Source organism: Oncorhynchus kisutch, linkage group LG6, assembly GCF_002021735.2.
Source record: "Oncorhynchus kisutch isolate 150728-3 linkage group LG6, Okis_V2, whole genome shotgun sequence".
NCBI classification, from domain to species: Eukaryota; Metazoa; Chordata; class Actinopteri; order Salmoniformes; family Salmonidae; genus Oncorhynchus; species Oncorhynchus kisutch.
Genome location: NC_034179.2, coordinates 76,957,773 through 76,979,957, shown reverse-complemented (window position 1 = coordinate 76,979,957; position 22,185 = coordinate 76,957,773). Strand labels below are relative to the sequence as shown.

The following is a 22,185-nucleotide window of genomic DNA, read 5'->3' as shown; positions in this document are numbered from 1 at the left end:
AGCATGAGTGAATGATGCCTTGTTGCGAAATAGGAAGCCAACTCTAGATTTAACTTTGTATTGGAGATGTTTGATATGGGTCTGGAAGGAGAGTTTACAGTCTAACCAGACACCTAAGTATTTGTAGTTGTCCACGTATTCTAAGTCAGAGCCGTCCAGAGTAGTGATCTTAAAATGACTAGGTGGGACAACCACAAATGTCATAATACATTTTTCCTCAAGGTATTCGTCAAACCTTGCTAGCTACAGCAAAATGAGTTAGCTGTCCAAAATTATAATCCGTAACAATTTTTGGATTTACCCAAACTCTAATTTATTCTGATTACATTCAGTATTTAGATTCCTTTCCCCATAAAAGGTATTGGAAGACAAATGTATGTTCCCAATTGAACCACATCTATTGTAGCGTAAATCAATGTTAGTTTACATTTACATAGCTGGCCATATGGATGTTAAATTGTACTTTATGGGTTGGCTATGTATGCTTCTTCTAATCTAACCCATCGCTTTCTACTACATATAATAGGATTATATCCTTACATTAAAAACCAAAGTCAGAATTCCAGTTATTCTAATAAAGGTCATACCCATTGATCTTCAAGAATAGGACTTGGAAATATGGAAGTATAAATTAGCCAAATTGTTTTACCGGAGCATAACCCAAAACGAAGGATTTATTAGCCAGGCCTACTCGGTTTATGATTTTGTTTGGGCTCATTGATTTGAGTTGAAAAATAAATGGTGAGCTCATGGAATGGCATGCATTGATCACTACTGAAAAGTACTATTTACGTGTGGAAAATGAATGCCATATGCTGCATTTGCTATATGCCTATTGTTTACCTTTTTGTTGGTGACACTTTATCTTGATAATATGCAGCTGTTTAAAGGGCAAATCCACAGAAAAACAATACGGACGCCGCCTCTGTTTTGGTAAAAAGCTGAGGGATGGGCCTGGAGAAATGTAACCACTGAGATTAATAGACCGATATTGATGCAAAGACTGACCATCCATGATACCAAAATTATTGTTTTAACCATGTGAGGCTATACGGTGTTTGTTCAGATTTACAATGTTTACAAACTGGAGAAAAACAGGCGCATATTTTGGTTTCTCATGGAGTGTGACAGTTGAACTAGGCTCATGAAGCTTTAGTTATATTCTTCAAGAATCAATGATATAAATACAGTAGAAAAAGTCTATATACAGTGTGTGCAAATGAGGTAAGATAAGGGAGATAAGACAATAAAATAGGCCATAGTGGCAAGGTAATTCTGATATAGCAATTAAACACTGGAATGATAGATGTGCAGAAGATGAATGTGCAAGTAGAGATAATGGGGTGCAAAGGAGCAAAATAAATACAATATGGGGATGAGGTAGTTGGATGGGCTATTTACAGATGGGCTATGTACAGGTACAATGATCTGTGAGCTGCTCTGGCAGCTGGTGCTTAGTGAGGGAGATATGAGTCTCCAGCTTCAGTGATTTTTGCAGTTCGTTCCAGTCATTGGCAGCAGAGAACTGGAAGGAAAGGCGGCCAAAGTAGGAATTGGCTTTGGGGGTGACCAGTGAAATATACCTGCTGGAGCGCGTGCAGCTATGGTGACCAGTGAACGGAGATAAAGCGGGGCTTTACCTAGCAAAGATTTGTTGATGACCTGAAGCGAGTGGGTTTGGCGATGAGTATGAAGCGAGGGCCAGCCAACGAGAGCGTACAGGTCGCAGTGGTGGGTAGTATGTGGGGCTTTGGAGACAAAACGGATGGCACTGTGAGTAGAGTGTTCAAGGCTATTTTGTAAATGACATCGTCGAGGATCGGTAGGATAGTCAGTTTTACGAGGGTATGTTTGGCAGCATGAGTGAAGGATGCTTTGTTGCGAAATAGGAAGACGATTCTAGATTTAATTTTGGATTGGAGATGTTTAATGTGGGTCTGGAAGGAGAGTTTACAGTCTAACCAGACACCTAGGTATTTGTAGTTGTCCACATATTCTAGGAGTAGTGATGCTGGACGGGCGGGCAGGTGCGGGCAGCGATCGGTTGAAGAGCATGCATTTAGTTTTACTAGCATTTAAGAGCAGTTGGAGGCCACGGAAGGAGTGCTGTATGGCATTGACGCTTGTCTGGAGGTTTGTTAAGACAGTGTCCAAAGACGTGCCAGAAGTATACAGAATGGTGTCGCCTGCGTAGAGGTGGATCAGATAATCACCAGCAGCAAGAGCGACATCATTGATATATACAAAGAAAAGAGTCGTCCCGAGAATTGAACCCTGTGGCAACCCCATAGAGACTGCTAGAGGTCCGGACAACAGGCCCTCAGATTTGACACACTGACCTTTATCAGAGAAGTAGTTGGTGAACCAGGCGAGGCAGTCATTTGAGAAACCAAGGCTGTTGAGTTTGCTGATAAGAATGTGGTGATTGACAGAGTCGAAAGCCTTGGCCAAGTCGATGAATACGGCTGCACAGTATTGTCTTTATCGAAGGCAGTTATTATATCGTTTAGGACCTTGAGCATGGCTGAGGTGCACCCATGACCAGCTCGGAAACCCGATTGCATAGCAGAGAATGTACGGTGGGATTTGAAATGGTCGGTGATCTGTTTGTTAACTTTGTTTCCGAAGACCTTAAAAAGGCATAGATATAGGTCTGTAGCAGTTTGGGTCTAGAGTGTCTCCCCCTTTGAAGAGGGAGATGACCACGGCAGCTTTTCAATCTTTGGGGATCACAGACGATACAAAATAGTTTGGACAGGCTAGTAATAGGGGTTGCAACAATTTCGGCAGATCATTTTAGAAAGAGAAGGTCCAGATTGTCTAGCCCGGCTGATTTGTAGGGGTCCAGATTTTGCAGCTCTTTCAGAACATCAGCTATATCGATTTGGGTGAAGGAGAAATGGGGGAGGCTTGGGCGAGTTGCTGTGGGGGGTGCAGGGCAGTTGAGCGGGGTAGGGACAGCCAGCTGGGAGGAGGTGCTCTTATTCTCCATGGACTTTAGTGTCCCAGAACTTTTTTGAGTTTGTGCTACAGGATGCGGATTTCTGTGTGAAAAAGCTAGCCTTAGCTTTCCTAACTGCTTGTTTATATTGGTTCCTAACTTCCCTGAAAAGTTGCATATCACCGGGGCTATTTGATGCTAATGCAGTACGCCGCAGGATGTTTTTGTGCTGGTCAACCCTTTTAAGCCTATCAAAAGTGGGCAAGTTTGAGCATGTGTCCGTTAGGCCTATGGATTAAAAAATATATTTTATCTGCATGAATTAGATTGAGCAATAAAAGCCCCACTTTTATTCCATAGGCTGGGATCCGCACTATGCAGCTGTTGCAAGAGCACATTTTTCACTGGCTGTCCACTGGTTTCAAAAACAATGATTGATAGGCAGCTTGACCATTTGAATTCAACCATTATTGGGTTCAAATACACTTAAATTTGTGAACACCAATCCACAGCAACCACAATCCGTAAGGCGCAAATAGATAAATGAGAGCGCAGCAGTGTGATTCACATCAATGAGCTATGTAGATATCTGTATCCCCTTAGACTACACCACTGCTGTTATCCTTACCTCCAAGCGTTTATTCAAATTGGATAATCTTTGGATGCCGACAGCAGTCACACCATTGGAAGACATAGCTTGGACTGTAGCCTACAAAAGCCAATTCCTGCTCTTTTCCCGCAATCCATTAAACACATTTAGTGTGTCATCATAGTCCTCTCTGACTTGTGGTCAGACTCGCTTAGGTGAAACAAACTTAAATTTGACTTAAATGTCATTGTGAAAACAGAGAAGTGCCAAATATTTTTTTTCGCAAACATCCTTTCTGAATTTAAAAGTAGTCCTCGAAGTAATCATCTAGTTTTTAAAAAGGATCTGTAATCAGATTCTAATATTTTTGCTGGTTACGTAACGGATTACAGTTACCGTTTTTTTAAAATCTCTTACATATAAAGGATTACATATAATCCGTTACTCCCCAACCCTGTTCAGATGTAGCCTGAATGAGGTGAACGTGGTGAATTGTGATGAAGTGTCATGCTCTGACAGTTTCATCAGAAACCGGGATAACAACAGCTCATTGCCCTTACAACGCTGGGACAGCAGCATATGATCCAGCTTTTTGGTTTGCGACCAACTCCTACAAATAACATTACATTAAGTGTCAAACAGATTGGATGAATCTACGTATCGGGTACTTGATGAAGTGTTAAAATGTGTATCGATACAAACAGGAAAGACATAGTTTATCAACTGATTCCTCATTAGAGTTGTCTGTGGAACTTGTTTGTGCCACAGCCCACTGAAAGCAGAAAAGCAATGGCATTACATGTCAAAATGTTTGATTTGATTAATACCATTTACATCTTAACCAAAAGGCCTTTCCATTTGTGGTCAGCATACTCTGCTTACCCCAATTTGAGCTGATCTGGATGTCTCTCTCTGCCCCTCTCTTTCTGCTTCAGCACTGACTGTCAGTCTCGAGAAGCCACGGTGGGATGCCAGCTAGGTGTTTGTACCTACAGATGGTAGAGTAGAGACGGGCTCTGGTACCATCACCACATCAGGAATTACCTGCTCAGTCTTGATGTCTTTCGATGGAGTCAGAGGAAGCTTGGGAAAAATGCTGGACTGTTAGGGTGAGCCAGGGTGATCATGTCTGCCACCACCAAACACTGTTCTATGTCTGCTATGAAGGTCTCGATTTTCAGGCTATTTTCTGGGCGAAACAACTTTGTATAATCGTCGTACAGTATGCCATGCTTCTTGTCATTTGTGCAATGAATCTGGTGATACAGTTTTGTCAGATCTCACAAATGCTCTGCTCATATGAGCTCTTGACACGAAGCCCAGAACCAAGGTAAGCAGGTGTTCAACTACAGCTTGTTACAGAGTGAAAAGCTTTGGTCTGTGATCTTGGCTTCAGGGTAGATCCACCCTACAAATCTGCAGAATAAGTATTTGAAGACAAACTCGTAGTTAATACCAATATCTGGACTCACTAAAAACATATCAGTCTCTTATGGACAGAAGTTACAAATTCTAAAACCTGCCTTGGTTCAAGACAGAGGTTGGCCATCGTTTTCAACACTGTGACTCCTTAAAATAAATCTAGCTTGCTCACAACACAATCAATGAGCTGCCAGTCATGCAAGTCTATGATTTTGTTTTTTTGGGTGTCATTGTATATCTGAATGTGCAAGAGAGAGACATTGCACCTCATAGTGTCTGAGTGAACCAGCAAGTCCTCTTCTGTTGGAGTCCTATTCCTAGTAGCCTCCGATAAGAGTCTGAGGGTAGTGCTGACTGTTACATTGAGACTGCTGGGACCCTTAAATACATTCTTAACTTTAGCTGTGATCTCCGCAGTAATGGTGTTGTGCAGGTGTGTGTCACCTGTGCTTAGTTTGTCAGTCAGGAGTTTAGTAGTGCCAAACAGGTGCTCTAGCTTCCTGAGCATGTTTTGGAAGATCTTCTCAGCTGTAGGTATGGAAAATGTGGTGGAAAATCGGTTCAAATATGACGCTTTCAAGAACTTTGTGAAATCAATAGGCTTTTAATAAAAAAGTATCGCAAGCCGGAGTGGTCCGCGGAACACACACACTTTTTCAGAGCACTCGCTCTGATTTATACACATACAACATATGAGTCCATCCCACATGCAAATGAAGTTACATCCCAATCCGTGCATCCTGCTTGTTCAGCCCAATAACGCCCATATCTGCTTTCCGTCAGATTATAATGATGACAAGACCCTTGCTTTTTCCCTGCACTCAGCTTAATGCATTCTCCTGTTTGTGTGTTATCTAGGGTCAGCAGACTATGTGTCTCCTCTGTTTTTAGCATGTCCAGCTATACTAAAAATACTATACATTCCTCTATGCTATAGGCTTGCTTTGTCTCTGCACTTAGCTCAATGTGTGTCTTTATCTCGGATCAGCAGACTATGTGTCTCCTCTGTCATTCCTTCAGCATCTCCATGTCCTAAAAATATGTGGGCTATGTCTATAATTCATCAGTTGGTCATTTGGCTGACCCCCTCCTTTGTATATCCCTCTGACCTTTGTATGTCCAGCTGTCCTAGGCGCCTATGTGTCGCCTTCTCTTCATGTGGTTGTCTAAGATCAGCAGACTATACATCTATGGCCTCCTCTGTTCTCCTCTCCTATACAATAGACAATGTATTTTACCAGAATGGCAAATGCACTCTATAAGTGTATCTCTCTCTTGTGTTACAGTATTTATGTTCCTCCATATATGTACATAATTTCTCCCATAAAAACTAGAGGTGCATTCAACAAGGCTTCCGTTTGCAAACCCTCGCGGCTAACTATGTTTGTTTTCAACAGAGTTGGTTGAATGTTCCATTTCTGTTAGTTATTGAAAAAACTGATATGGATGCAGCAAGAAGAGCAGCTGTACTTGCTGCAGCTAGAGCAATTGTGGATTTTTCACATTTATTTTGGTCCCCATCTTATTGAAGCACTGCTTCCCCTACTAGCAGTTGCTTTTGATGAGCTTGGAGATGAGTCCGTGAGAATACCTTTTCAAACTGTTAGCTAACGTTAGCAAACGTTCACAGTCAACATCAAGCTAACAGCGTTCGCAAATGTTTTCTATTGTTGAAGGGTTAGCTAATGTGCTAAATAGTTACAAAGTAGCTCAAATGCTAAAGTTATTCTGTGATAAGATTCTAATTTGGAACCTTTAGTTTGCCTTACAGTAAGGAACATGACAGTTTGCCAAAAGGCACCTAAAAGACTCTGACCATGAGAAACAAGATTCTCTGGTCTGATGAAACTAAGATTGAACTATTTGGCCTGAATGCCAAGCGTAACGTCTGGAGGAAACCATCACCATCCCTACGGTGAAGCATGGTGGTGGCAGAATAATGCTATGGGGATGTTTTTCTACGGCAGGGACTGGGAGACTAGTCAGAAACGAGGCAAAGATGAATGGAGCAAAGTACAGAGAGAGCTTTGATGAAAACCTGCTCCAGAGGGCTCAGGACCTGCACTGTATATACTGCTTTGAGTGATGAACGCACAGCTTTCTTTCTGCATAGGTGTATTACAGGCAATTGAGCCAAATATACACTGAACAAAAATATAAACGCAACATGCAACCATTTCAAAGATTTTACTGAGTTACAGTTCATATAAGGAAATCAGACAATTGAAATACATTTATTAGGCCCTAAATCTATGGATTTCACATGACTGAGAATAAAGATATGCATCTGTTGGTCACAGATGCCAACAAAAGAAAAAGTAGGGGCGTGGATTAGAAAACTATTCAGTATCTGCTGTGACCAGCATTTGGCTCATGCAGCATGACACATCTCCTTTGCATAGAGTTGATCAGGCCTGTGGAATGTTGTCCCACTCCTTTTGAATGGCTGTGTGAAATTACTGGATATTGGTGGGAACTGGAACATGCTGTCTTACACGTCGATACAGAGCATCCAAAACATGTTCAATGGGAAAAAGTGTCTGGTGAGTGTGCAGGCCATGAAGAACTGGGACATTTTTAGCTTCCAGGAATTATGTACAGATTCTTGCAACATGGAGCTGTGCAATATCATGCTGACACATTAGGTGAAGGTGGAAGATGAATGGCACGAAAATGGGCCTCAGGATCTCACCACAATGTCTCTTTGCATTCAAATTGCCATCAATTGTGTTCATTGTACATAGCTTATGCCTGCCCATATTATAGCCCCACCGCCACCATGGGGCACTCTGTTCACAACGTTGACATCAGCAAACTGAATGCCCACATGACGCTATCTGCTATCTGCCCGGTACAGTTGAAACTGGGATTCATCCGTGAAGAGCCAGTTGGCCATCGAAGGTCAGCATTTGCCCACTGAAGTCAGTTACGACACCAAACTGCAGTCAGGTCAAGACCCTGTTGAGGATGATGAGTACGTAGATGTGCTTACCTGATGAGCTTACCTTATCAGTCACGCAAATCCACAGTTTCATCAGCTGTCCGGGTGGCTGGGCTCAGACAATCCCGCAGGTGAAGAAGCCGGAGGTGTTGGGCTGCAGTTGTGTGGCCGTTTGGACGTACTGCCAAATTTTCCAAAATGACGGAGGCGGCTTATGGTAGAGAAATGAACATCCTGTTAACAGCTCTGGTGGACATTCCTGCTCTCGGCAAGCCAATTGCAAAAGTTGAGACATCGGCCAGGTCGCAATTGTAAATGAGAACTTGTTCTCAACTTGCCTACCTGGTTAAATAAAGGTGAAATAAATAAATGTTGTGTGACAAAATTGCACATCTTAGAGTGGCCTATCATTGTCCCAGCACAAGGTGCACCTGTGTAATGATCATGCATTTTAATCAGCTTCTTGATATGCCACACCTGTCAGGTAAATGGATTAGCTTGGCAAAGGAAAAATGCTCACTAACAGGGATGTAAACAAGTTTGTGTAACAAAATTTGAGCGAAATAAGCTTTTTCTCTGTATGGAACATTTCTGGGAACTTTAATTCCAGCTCATGAAACACGGGACCAACAATTGACATTTACATTATTTTATATTTGGTACAGCTATCCATCTGGATTTCCGTGTCTGTTTCCATTAGTCTTTTTTGAATCTCTCAACAAAGAATATGTGTAGTAATTTGCTTTTGTGTAAAGTAAAATTGTATTATATTTCTATTGAAATATTCGTTCCAGTTATAGGCAAACACGTCATAGTCCCCTTTCGTGCGACAATCCTGGTGTTGATTGCCATTCAGAAAAACAGAATTGCAACTGTTGATCTTACATCCATTTAAACTTCACCTACCTACAACAAGCACAATATTTCCAAGATATATCAGTTCAGTCATTCAACTATATCCATTCTCATCCTCAGTCGCAATTCAGTCACTGTCAGTACATTGCATGCAATGCAAGGGATAAATCAAGTGTGTAGTGGATTTTTTTAAATTCTCAAGATGTAAATTCAGGTATTAATTTTCGCTTATTCTGAGGAGTTTACGGTATTTCAAAAATACGGGCTCTTGTATTCCAGTACTTTCGACATATACAATACTGAGCTCACTACCGGTCTCTTTTCGGCTTCGCTGTGACAAGCATGGCTGACACTGGTCTTGTAGAAACGCTTCTTCAGCGGGTGGAAAAGGTGGACGGTGGTCTCGACAGTCAGGATGTTGCAACCAGTCTTGGTGTGGACCACCAAGCTATCGTCGGGGCTGTGAAGAGCCTACAGGCACTTGGTGATGTGAGTTTACCTGCCCGTGTTGAAGCGGAAGTTAAGCGACCGTCCACTTTGTTCATTCGGCGGAGAACTTAAGGACACAGCTGATGCTTAAACCGACTAGGAAAAACCTAAAACTGACCATTACCTTAACCCTAACCTAATTTTAATAAATTATGTAATTAAATATAGTTTTGGGCGTCAAGCGTGTACTTATAGCATTTTTCTGTTCATTATATGATGATGGGCGATTGGATAGGAAAGTGATGCAATAGGGACGTAAACGGGATCATGTTAGCCAGCTAGTTAGCAACCTTCTATTGTGAAGACTAAATAATTGTAGACCATGAATAACTACATAATTTAGCTACTCTTATTGAATACAGTGACAATGCTACTACAGACTTGCAACCCTGTGAAGACACACAGAACAATCCAACAATGCAATGTACAATGCAATGTGGACTACAATCCAAGGCAATGGTGACTGTTCAGACTGAATGTTCAGCTGCACTGCTAATCAGCGAACTTGACTAAAAACTGAGACATTTTCAATATTAGCTTTTATTGAATCGTCATTAAGGCAATCTACCAACGTTTGATACACCTAGCTGGCTACTACTTGTACAGGATGGTAATTAATGGAAGCTTCTCTAATGTCAAACATGTAAGTGTGGTGTACAGCTCTCCAGGCCCTCTCTTTTCTATTTTTGCCAATGACCTGCCACTGGCATTAAACAAAGCATGTGTGTCCATGTATGCTGATGATTCAATCATATACACATCAGCAACCACAGCTAATGAAGTCACTGGAGCCCTTAACAAAGAGTTGCAGTCTGTTTTGGAATGGGTGGCCAGTAATAAACTGGTCCTGAACATCTCTTAAACTAAGAGCATTGTATTTGGTACAAATCATTCCGTAAGTGCTAGACCTCAGCTGAATCTGGTAATGAATGGTGTGGCTTTTGAACATGTTAAGGAGACTAAATTACTTGGTGTTACCTTAGATTGTGAACTGGCATGGTCAAAACATATAGATTCAATTAGAGGCCGACCGATTATGATCTTTCAACACCGATACCGATTATTGGAGGACAAAAAAAAGCCGCTACCGATTAATGGGCCTATTTAAAAAAAAATAATAATAATAATAAAAAAAAAATGTATTTGTAATAATGACAATTACAACAATACTGAATGAACACTTATTTTAACTTAATACATCAATAAAATCAATTTAGCTTCAAATAAATAATGAAACATGTTCAATTTGGTTTAAATAGTGCAAAAACAAAGTGTTGGAGAAGAAAGTAAATGCAATATGTGTCATGTAAGAAAGCTAACGTTTAAGTTCCTTGCTCAGAACATGAGAACATATGAAAGCTAGTGGTTCCTTTTAACATGAGTCTTCAATATTCCCAGGTAAGAAGTTTTAGGTTGTAGTTATTATAGGACTATTTCTCTCTATACGATTTGTATTTCATATACCTTTGACTATTGGATGTTCTTATAGGCACTTTATTATTGCCAGTGTAACAGATTAGCTTCCATCCCTCTCATCGCTCCTACCTGGGCTCGAACCAGGAACACAGCGACAACAGCCACCCTCGAAGCAGCGTTACCCATGCAGAGCAAGGGGAACAACTACTCCAAGTCTCAGAGCGAGTGACGTTTGAAATGCTATTAGTAACGCACCCTGCTAACTAGCTAGCCATTTCACATCAGTTACACCAGCCTAATCTTGGGAGTTGATAGGCTTGAAGTCATAAACAGAGCAATGCTTGAAGCATTGCAAAGAGCTGCTTGCAAAACGCACAAAAGTCCTGTTTGAATGAATGCTTATGAGCCTGCTGGTACCTACCATCGCTCAGTCAGACTGCTATATCAAGTCATAGACTTAATTATAACATAATAACACACAGAAATATGAGCCTTAGGTCATTAATATGGTCGAATCCGGAAACTATCTTCTCGAAAACAAAATGTTTATTCTTTCTGAAATACGGAACCGTTCCGTATTTTATCTAACGTGTGGCATCCAAAAGTCTAAATATTCCTGTTACATTGCACAACCTTCAATGTTATGTCATAATTATGTAAAAATCTGGCAAATTAATTCGCAATGAGCCAGGCGGCCCAAACTGTTGCATATACCCTGACTCTACGTGCAATGAACGCAAGAGAAGTGACACAATTTCACCTGGTTAATATTGCATGCTAACCTGGATTTCTTTTAGCTAAATATGCAGGTTTAAAAATATATACTTCTGTGTATTGATTTTATGAAAGGTATTGATGTTTATGGTTAGGTACAACGACAGTCCTTTTTTCCGAATGCGCACCGCATCGATTATATGCAACGCAGGACATGCTAGATAAACTAGTAATATCATCAACCATGTGTAGTTATAAATAGTGATTATGATTGGTTGATTGATTGTTTTTTATAAGATAAGTTTAATGCTAGCTAGCAACTTACCTTGGCTTCTTACTGCATTCACATAACAGGCAGGCTTCTCTTGAGGCAGGTGGTTAGAGTGTTGGACTAGTTAACCGTAAGGTTGCAAGATTGAATCCCCGAGCTGACGAGGTAAAAATCTGTTGTTCTGCCCCTGAACAAGGCAGTTAACCCACTGTTCCTAGGCCTTCATTGAAAATAAGAATGTGTTCTTAACTGACTTGCCTAGTTAAATAAAGGTGTAAAAAAAAAAAAGACGGTGTCCAAAAATACCGATTTCCGATTGTTATGAACTTGAAATCGGCCCTAATTAATCCATTCAATGGTTGTAAAGATGGGAAGAAGTCTAGACGTAATAAAGAGATGCTCTGCTTTTTTGACACCACACTCCAAAAAGCAAGTTCTGCAGGCTTTAGTTTAGTCTAATCTTGATTATTGTCCAGTTGTGTGGTCCAGTGCAGCAAGGAAAGGCCAAGTTATGCTGCATTTGGCCCAGAACATAGTGGCACGTTTGGCTCTTAATTGTAATCAGAGATAAATACTATGCATGCCAGTCTCTCTTGGCTAAGAGTTGAGGAGAGACTGACTGCATCACTTATTTTTATAAAAACATGAATGTGTTGAAAATCCCAAATTGTTTGCATAGTCAATTTACACACAGCTCTGTCACGCACACTTGTATCACAGACTTGCCACCAGGGGTCACTTCACAGTCCCCAAATCCAGAACAAATTCAAGAAAGCGTATAGTATTATATAGAGCCCTTATTGCATGGAACTTCCATCTCATTTCTCAAATAAACAGCAAACCTGGTTTCAAAAAACAGATAAAGCAATGCCTCTCCCCTATTTGACCTAGATAGTTTGTGTGTATGTGTTGATATGTAGGCTACGTGTGCCTTTAAAAAAAATGTATGTAGTTATTTTCTTGTCTATTGATATTCTGTATAATGTCATTCTGTATTATGTTTCATGTTTTGTGTTGACCCCAGGAAGAGTAATTGCTGCTTTTGCAACAGCTAATGGGGATCCTAATAAAATACGAAATACCATAAAGTCAACTTTGAGAAATTAGACCGAGTCAATAAATTGGGAGCTGTTATTGTCACTGGATCTAAAAATGAGCCCATGGTAAACGTATAATGTGCAGTGATAGCTAATTCATGATGTGTACACCAATCAGACCTTGAGAAGATAACCAAATTGGTGGTCCTCTGCCTCAAGCCTCCATTATGATTTTGATCATGGTTGTTTGTTTTCCTGCACAGGTGATCTCCGCTGAGCAGCGTTCCTCAAAGCACTGGGAGCTGACTGGGGAAGGCTGTGAGATAGCCGAGCAGGGCAGCCACGAGGCCAGAGTCGTTAGCTCCATCCCAGAGGAAGGGATGCCTCAGAGTCAGCTCATGGTGAGAGGACCTGCAGGGTGCCTGGACAAATAATATGTACCGTAATGTTATGTTTATTTGGATGAAAAACATCTGGCTGAAAAATAAAGAATTTAATTAAAGTTGGTCTTTACATTGTGATTTTGGGTCATAGCAATATACAGTATATGCTCCCTACTTGGAGCATTGGGGCAGTGTTTACAGATAGTTTTGTCTCTATTTCTGTGTAGAAACTAGCCTTTGGGAAGGTGGGTTTCAGCAAGGCCATGTCCAACAAGTGGATCCGTCTGGACAAGGGCCACGAGGGCGGCCCCAGGATCTTCAAGACTGTGAGTTTATCTTCACATCTGACTTGGTGTGCTTTGTGATTGAGTGTGAGTGTTGCTTTTATAATGGAGAAAATAAGTATGACACACAAGCATCAATTTCGTGTGTGTGTGTGTGTACCCAGGTGGAGCGCTTAGAAGACTTGGTGAGGGACAAGTTGCTCCTGGTACAGAAAGGCCAGGCGTCTGAACTGGAGGAGAAGGAGAAGAATGAGCTGAAGAAACGCAAACTGCTCTCTGAAGTGTAAGAATCAGACCGGTTGATAATATTTGACTACTGTGAAAATGTTTGTGAAATGTTAAATATATGCCTAACTGATATCTACCAGTAGATGGCAATATATGCCATTCAGCAGTACAACAGTGTTCAATCATCTGGCATCCAGGCATGTTCAGGATGCCCCAGTCACAACTAGCCTCAGCATAGTCTCATGCTGATGATGTTCTCTGACTTGTTGACCCTTAAGTGTTTAGTTGAATAACAGCTGAGAAATGCAGGTTTGGATTAGAATATAAATTATGTCATATCATAGTTACATAATATTCACAGATCAGATGTGAGTCAATGTTGTCGCCTTGTCTGAGTCGAGATGTCTAGTTCACCCAATGATATGAATACCCTAACATTGTGTTTATATACATTATTACTAAATGAATGCACCAGCTAAAGGACCACAAGTACTTTTTCTGGGTCCAGTCAGTCAGGATCCCAGTGGTGAGGTTAATACTGTACCTGGTGAGACTGTTGGCTCCGTCGCTAGCTCAGGCCATTGTTCCCTTCTCTGTCTGCCGTAAATGGCATGCTTCCAGCCCCAGGCTTTGTTCGGTTTTAATATCATAAATGAACAGCAGTATGAGAACTCAACCCTGTGACGTTCCACGCGTCCAGAGTTTAGACGCATTTAGCAACAGATTGTTAATTGTCTACTTCCTATTTGCTAAATAGTGTCCCAGGCACTCACCACCACATGTTCCCAATCTCCAATGTTCCCCAAGATGACACCTCTTGTGGCCTTTGTGACTCATGTGATATAACACTTTCAAATGACCACATTTATGCAGTTTGAATGAGAATGATTGTGTTTATTTCTTTGAATATTAGGACGGTCAAGTCCTATTGGATCACAAAGGGCAGCTGTTTCAGCACCACCATCACCAAGCAGGAGACAGAGCTCACCACAGAGATGATCGCTAGGTGAATCCTGCTCTGCTTTAACTGTCAACTTTGACATGGTCGCTCTATGATTGATAAGATGGATGAGGGATTCCTCATTCTGTATCTCTAACCTGCATGCTGCTGCTGAGGACCCTGTCCTAAGGCAAATGTATTAAGTGGTTCATTCTCTCACAGTGATGTCTGTGTCATTTCTATTCATATCACTGAATGTTGTAGTCAAATTGGCAGTGTTTTCATTAGGTACCGCGCATGATCCAATAAGTTTGGTCTTTACCTGGAAACTGCAGTCTCTCTCAAAATGCAGGTGATCTCTTGACCAAGCCTGGTTTTCATGTGATTGTCTGAAACAATTTGTTGGTTCTCGTAGTCCAAAATAGATGAATGAATATGCACTTGGTCTGCAATATCACGAGGGGATTTGGCACAGAACTGTATTCAGGTGTCCCAGAAAGGAAATGAGTGTTTTTGTTTATTTGCCTCCATGTTTTATCTGCACACAGACTTTGCTTGTGTTTGGCCATATACACAAATTCATTTGATGTTCTCTAGAACATATTATATGTTCTCCTCCAAATTGACCTATCTCTGGTCTGTGACAGTGGGAGCTGGAAGGAGAAGAAGTTCAAGCCTTATAACTTTGAGGCCATGGGTGTGGCCCTAGACTGTGGCCACCTGCATCCGCTCATGAAGGTCCGCACGCAGTTCAGACAGATCTTCCTGGAGATGGGGTCAGTCGCCTATCCTCTATTCTGCCCTTGCAGGACACCATCACTATACCCTATATAACTAATGTATGGTAAGACTAAGTTCTAAGACCTGTGTGTACTCACTCCTCCTGTCTCCTTCAGCTTCACTGAGATGCCCACCAACAACTTCATTGAGAGCTCCTTCTGGAACTTTGACTCCCTGTTTCAGCCCCAGCAGCACCCAGCCAGGGACCAACACGACACCTTCTTCCTGTCTGGTGAGCGACTGAGTGTCTCTGTGTGTCTGGACTTGATGCCCAGATAAGATCAAATGGTGCATTATTGATGATGCGCTGAAAGGAAATCTGATTTCCCTAGCTAAAACAGACTCTAGATTTCCATTAGATATAACTCATCATGTACCATCAGTATTATTTCCATTTAACTTACTGGTAACTGTGGCCCCTCCTATTATTATATGTCTCAGACCCAGCTCAGGCCCATGAGTTTCCCCAGGACTACCTGGAGAGAGTGAGGAAGGTCCATTCAGAGGGAGGCTTTGGATCACAGGGGTGAGAGCTAATCTTCCCCACAAATGCATATGCATGGATTTACACACACTCACCATGACCACAACCATGTTTTATTTTATTTTAATAATTAAATTAAAATATGAACCCCTTTCTCCCCAATTCTGTGGTATCCCATCGCTGCAACTCCCGTACAGACTCAGGAGAGGTGAAGGTCGAGAGCCATGGGTCCTCCGAAACACAACCAAGCTGCACTGATTCTTGACACAATGCCCACTTAATCCGGAAGCCAGCCACACCAATGTGTCGGATGAAACACTACACCTGGCGACCGTGTCAGTGTGCATTGTGCCCGGCCCGCCACAGGAGTCGCTAGTGCGTGATGGGACAAGAACATCCCTGCCGGCCAAACCCTCTTCTAACCCTAATTGTGCGCCACCCCATGGGTCTCCCGGTCGTGGCCGGCTGCAACAGAGCCTGGACTCGAACCAGGATCTCTAGTGCCTTAGACCACTGCGCCGCTCGGGAGACCCAACATGTTCTATTTTTAACGATGTCTGTCTTTGACAGGTACAAGTATGACTGGAAGATTGAGGAGGCTCAGAAGAACATCCTCCGTACTCACACCACAGCAGTCAGCGCTCGCATGCTGTATAAACTCGCTCAGCAGGTAACCCACTATCTACATTGGTTCATGCTGTCTTAGTATTTACTCAAATTAATTAGAAATCAATTGCATGATGTTACATTCTAACTGTGCAGCAATTGAGCAACTCCTCTGTAACCATTTCAAATGTTTCTTTCTACCAGGAAAAGTTCACCCCTGTCAAGTACTTCTCCATCGACAGAGTATTCCGTAATGAAACTCTGGATGCCACCCACTTGGCAGAGTTTCACCAGATTGAGGGAGTGGTGGCTGACTTTGGCCTTACCCTGGGTGACCTCATGGGCATCCTTCATCAGTTTTTCAATAAACTAGGTGAGGGCTCTACCAGTCAGGGTTGGGGTCAATTCCACTCATTCAATTCTCTCCCATGAAATGTAATTCAATTCAAATTCAAAGGTCAGTCTTTGAATTCAGAGATAATTCAATATTATCCCCAACAATTCCACAAAGTCCAATTAGAAATTACATTTCTTCAGGCTTTCAGGCTGATCATGTCACTGTTCAGACAGCCTAGCTATACTGGAAATATCGGAATACAGGTTGAAATGATTAAAAACAAATCCTACAGTAAATGTTTTATACTATATGCATTAATTCCATTAACTGGGAAATGTAAAAATATTGAAATCCAATTCCAAAGATGAAATGTTTTTACAATTCCATAACTTAAAAAATTTGAATGTAATTCAATGTACAATCTCATGAATGAGGGAATTCAAGAATTGAATTGGAATTTCAAATGAAATAGGAATTGACCCCCACCCTGCTTCCAGTACCTCGTTCTCTTTTCTTATTTTTTTTTTTACAGTGGGTTCAGTTGTCCGTACTGATGTGGCTTCTAATGCATCTTAATGCCTGTAGTATAACATGAGCTTGTTTCTCCTGTCAGATATAGTATTTCTGAGAAAGTAAATATATTTTCAATTTTCTCCAGGAATCACCAAATTACGCTTTAAACCGGCCTACAATCCATACACCGAGCCGAGCATGGAAGTGTTCAGCTATCATGAAGGTACAGTTATTGTGAATATCCTCAAACCCTGAAATGTCTCATGTTTGTGTGATATGTGTGTATAGGCTTTGGGCTTTTGTCTCACTCAAACCCAAAAGCCCATAGACAACGCAGTCCTATCCACACGGAATCCATCTTAAATGGTCCATTCCTGCTCTCTCCAGGGCTGAAGAAGTGGGTGGAGGTGGGGAACTCTGGGATGTTCAGGCCAGAGATGCTGCTGCCTATGGGGCTCCCTGAGGGGGTGACGGTCATCGCCTGGGGGCTGTCTCTGGAGAGGTGAGTCAATGACAAAGAAACACATTATCCTCTTCAACTACAACTGATCCTGGTGATGTAATGGAATTGACTGACCAACATTTGTCTAATACAAGATCTACAATACACAACCCCTTCTGCCTGGGAATTGCCAGGGACCTCACGATACGATATCACCATACTTAGGTGCCGATACGATATGTAGTCTAAAACATTGGGAACACCTGCTCTTTCCATGACAGACAAACTGTGTGAATCCAGGTGAAAGCTATGATCCCTTATTGATGTCACTTGTTAAATCCACTTCAAGGAGACAAGTTAAAGGATTTTGAAGCCTTGAGGCAATTGCGACATGGACATTCAGAGGGTGAATGGGCAAGACAAAATATTTAAGTGCCTTAAACGGGGTATGGTGATAGGTGCTAGGCGCACCGGTTTGAGTGTGTCAAGAACAGTAACGCTGCTGTTTTTTTTTCATGGTCAACAGTTTCCTGTGTGTATCAAGAATGGTCCACCACCCAAAGGACATCCAGCCATCTTGACTCAACTGTGGAAAGCATTGAAGTCAACTTGGGCCAGCATCCCTGTGGAATGCTTTCGACACCTTGTAGAATTGAGCCTGTTCTGATGGCCCACTCTTGGGCCAGCTATGTCACTGGAATTGACTCACATCAGCTCCATATCCATATCCCTTACCCTGACCTTAACCCTCTCATAACCAGATGCACAGTCTTAACTGTTAGTGTACTTGAATGGGACATGGGATTTCAATAGGAAAATGTGTCCAAAATGTGAAAATATACAATGTTATGCCTGTAATCCCAGTGTGATTTCCCATAGAGGGATTAATGGTGGACAGTAGTGTGGTCATGTCCCCAGATGTGCAGCCATGCTTCCAGCACACAACACCAGTCTGTTGGCCCACATGTCGACATGTTTACTTCTGGATTGTTATATCTGAGCAATGAGCATAAAACACCATATCGCCTAATGAGCCTAGAATAATGGTTTCCTCAGATGCAGGTCAGAATTGACCATTTAGATATATTTGTGCTGTACTACGGGTGCTTGAACCCTGGTGACACTGAGGACTTGCATCTATGAGAACAATCACTGCTAATGGATATAGTCAGTGAGCTGGGAAGGACCATATCATCTACTCTGTGTAATCGCTCTCCTCCATCCCCTCTGTCAATACAGACCTTTGTCTCTATCACCTGTTTGTCCTCTCTCTTTGCTGTCTTCCATCTCTCCTTATAATGTACTATGTCATCTTCCTGACACTCTTTCCTCTGCCCTTCTCTGTCTCCTTCAGGCCCACCATGATCAAGTATGGCATCAACAACATCCGTGAGCTGGTGGGACACAAGGTCAACCTACAGATGGTCTACGACAGCCCTGTGTGTCGACTGGACTCTTAGATTCTGTTCAGGCTTCCACTTGGACAGGCTCACATTACCATACACATCCCATCCAAGGCCTGTGTCATCAGGACCCCTTTGCTCATTAGTAACCATATGAACATTGAACAATCCCACGAACCCTTAATCTACCCTGGCCAGAGACTGCCAGAGAGACAGATCTGTCTGTTTGAGAGGGTGGGGAAGAGGACTTACTTTTCTCCTTATAGCTTGTCTGGGATTCTAGCTGGATTATTGCTGCTGTTTAGAAAGTGATACACATATTATATTTTAAACTTAATTTATGAAACAGTTATAACTCATCATTGGTCCTAATCAGTATCTATGCATGTGCTGAGGGGTAGGTAGTGCTAGTACTGTGTTCTCTGCTGATGTGTGCACTACATCAGAGCATAAGGAACTTCACCAGTGAGTCTTTTTTAATTTAAACGTTAGAATGCTGCACAGCGGCTACCTTTGAGCTCCTATGTAATGAAATGCTTGTACAGTAAAGATGCTATTTTGAAACCCTTTAGCCTTCCATACAAAACCAACCAACTCTGTGCTGTGTCCACTCAGTTCATGAGACAAATTAGAAATAGTTAAATAAAGATGTTTGAAAGGAGCACGATTTACGTCGTCAAGTCTAATGTAATTACCATTGGTAATACTGAGCTTTTGTTATTCTATTCTGGCTGTGCCAGGTCCGGTTTTAAACCTGTCAGAAGAACATTCTTGTTTTCCTCAATCTTGTGGCTGGTGCGTAACGTGGATTGGCATGTTGAATGATGTGTGCCAAGGTTTAACCCAGAGGATTTAGGAGTTATTTGTGTCATTCCAGTGAAGGTGGAATTACAAATCACCTTCATCGCCTCTAAGTCTCATGTCATCGTACACAGGGTAGATTTTTAGCTCTGTGTGCGCACAGGAGATAATTAACACATTAGAGCACTTTGGTTGTAAGTGTAACCTAAAATAACTTAATATGGTACTAAATAAAGAGTCAAGTCTATTCCTGTTAGTTTGTTTTAGGCATGTTTTTTGCTGGTAGCCTAGTTCATCCCCAATCCTTGCAAGATTCTGAATAAATTTGCTGTTGCGAAGAGATGTTCTACACTCTTCTGTTATGTATTAGTTAAGTCTTCCGTAGTCTGAATCACTGAGACTACGTTGTAATGCAAATCAGTATCCTGAGGAGCAATATTGAAGTTGTACTTCAGCCATGTGTAATCACTTCACTGGAATAGCTTCTCCTGAATGAACCTGGCACAGCGACGTCGTGGTACATGCAAGTCTGCCTGAGCATCCTGTGCTGTCTTTAGACGCTTACATGGAGCTGAATTCGGGAGTCTTTAAAAAACCGTGCATGCTATTGAGGCTGACTTGAGGGCACATAATAGATGCTGTTGAAAGTTTGTGACAAAGAGAATGATGTTCCGATGTTGCGTGCTCTGCCAATACTGGGAAATCCTGTGTCTGCTGCAATAATGGACAGACAGGATTAAAGGTTGTTTACTTAATCAAATGCAGGAACTCCTTAAGTCTTTCTGTTCAGCTAATCCTTCAACGTCTGGAAATAACATTTTAAACCGGAGTCTGGGAGTCCAAGCTAAGGGTTCCCCAGAACAAAACAATATATAGACAGAACAGATCAACCAAGTTTCTCTGTAGAACCTCTAATTATAGTTGGAACATACTTCTGGATGCAGTTTTATCCTACCAGGTACTAACTATCCTAACTATCTTCACAAGCACTGGGAAAGAAAAATGCTTCATAGGTATTTGTATCCAGTTTTATATGCAAATTTCAATTTAAATATATATTTTTATCCTGTGCAATCTGATCCTGTGTGTTCCGCTGCATCATATCATTTTTTTAGTTTCTAACTTGCAAAAGTTACACTACATACCCAAATCAATAATAACAACCGATGTAATAGCCATTTAGTTTGAACTTGGTACAAATATTTACTACTTCATTGAACATCTCAGCTTTGATGTGGTACTGTATAATTGTAGTCCCTTTTCATGTTCTGAAGATACAGACAGTAAAGTCAAATTCCTCAGTTGGCACAACCCAGTGGACAAACCTATTAGCTGATCCTTAATCGTGTTCACCCTCATACTCTCATTTCAACTCCAAAGCCACATCTGGGAGTCATTTTGCACACAGTTCCACATATATCACCATGAATGCAATGCTTTGCATTGATCAGAAAATCTGACATTTCGTCAAGTCAATGATTAATAAATTTAGGAGTTCATCAAAACATGATCTACCAAGTCCTGAGGGACTTGCTGAAAGTTTTATTTAAAGTAGCTTAGTTAAGATTTAGCAATAATCAGTTCCCTTGTTTAGCCTTTACCCTATAGGTCTCATTATTTCCCTTTGATCATTTGACTTTGATCTTGAAATGAAGCAACATTTATATTACAGAGGAATAGCAGTTTTTAGAGGCCCCCAAGTCTCCATGTTTTGATGGATACTGAAGCAGTATTTAAATGTTATTTAAGAACGGGGGCTGGTGTAGGCAGCTGATGGTTATAGGTTTGGGATGAAACGTGGCAAATCCTTTTCCATGGGATCAGTCTGGGTCATTTTGAATGTGTTGCACATCTTTAAATCATCATCTCATGGCAATAGCCATTGATTAACCCCTGTCCTGCACAGGGTCCATTCAGTAGACCAGGGGTTCTTAAACTTTTTCAGCTCGAGACGCAAATGAGAAATTGATCGTCCTCCCATGACCCAAATTAAGAATAAATAGTGTGTGATTGTAGATGTATCCTCATAACTCGTGACCCTCCTTTCACATACCCAGGGCCCACTCAAGGTCCCAACCCATAGTTTAATTAAGAAACCCTGCAGTAGACAATTCTATGTGTCAGTACAGGATGATACTGTATAGCACCAGCATGAAAGTTGTCTTCAAAAACTCCTTGTCAAGCTTTGGTTGCTGTGTGGTGTTAACATTTCAACCCATTTAGTTGTCTTGTTAATAACCTTAAGTAGGTCTGTTGAGTCCTGTGACGTGCTTGGTGTAATCAGAATCAACCAGTGACCACAGGGCTGG

At 41.6% G+C, this 22,185-nt stretch overlaps 1 protein-coding gene across 1 annotated transcript; it reads left to right on the top strand.

Annotated features, from left to right (window-relative positions):
- Positions 1 to 9,038: 9,038 nt before the first annotated feature.
- Positions 9,039 to 20,132, top strand: LOC109893436 (phenylalanine--tRNA ligase alpha subunit-like). The gene is made up of 13 exons (XM_020486663.2): positions 9,039 to 9,237; positions 12,939 to 13,076; positions 13,286 to 13,384; positions 13,507 to 13,625; positions 14,484 to 14,576; positions 15,158 to 15,286; positions 15,407 to 15,522; positions 15,732 to 15,816; positions 16,345 to 16,444; positions 16,585 to 16,753; positions 17,376 to 17,453; positions 17,618 to 17,732; positions 19,027 to 20,132. The coding sequence occupies exons 1-13, from the start codon at positions 9,091 to 9,093 to the stop codon at positions 19,130 to 19,132; spliced, it is 1,494 nt and encodes a 497-aa protein (XP_020342252.1). The 5' UTR covers positions 9,039 to 9,090; the 3' UTR covers positions 19,133 to 20,132.
- Positions 20,133 to 22,185: the final 2,053 nt, after the last annotated feature.

What these genes read in the sequence shown, in the direction of transcription:
- LOC109893436 (XM_020486663.2), top strand. Translation starts at nt 9,091, where the DNA reads ATGGCTGACACTGGTCTTGTAGAAACGCTTCTTCAGCGGGTGGAAAAG. An exon ending in TGTATAAACTCGCTCAGCAG is followed by an intron (nt 16,445 to 16,584) that starts GTAACCCACTAT and finishes TCTTTCTACCAG; the next exon opens with GAAAAGTTCACCCCTGTCAA. An exon ending in TGGGGGCTGTCTCTGGAGAG is followed by an intron (nt 17,733 to 19,026) that starts GTGAGTCAATGA and finishes TGTCTCCTTCAG; the next exon opens with GCCCACCATGATCAAGTATG.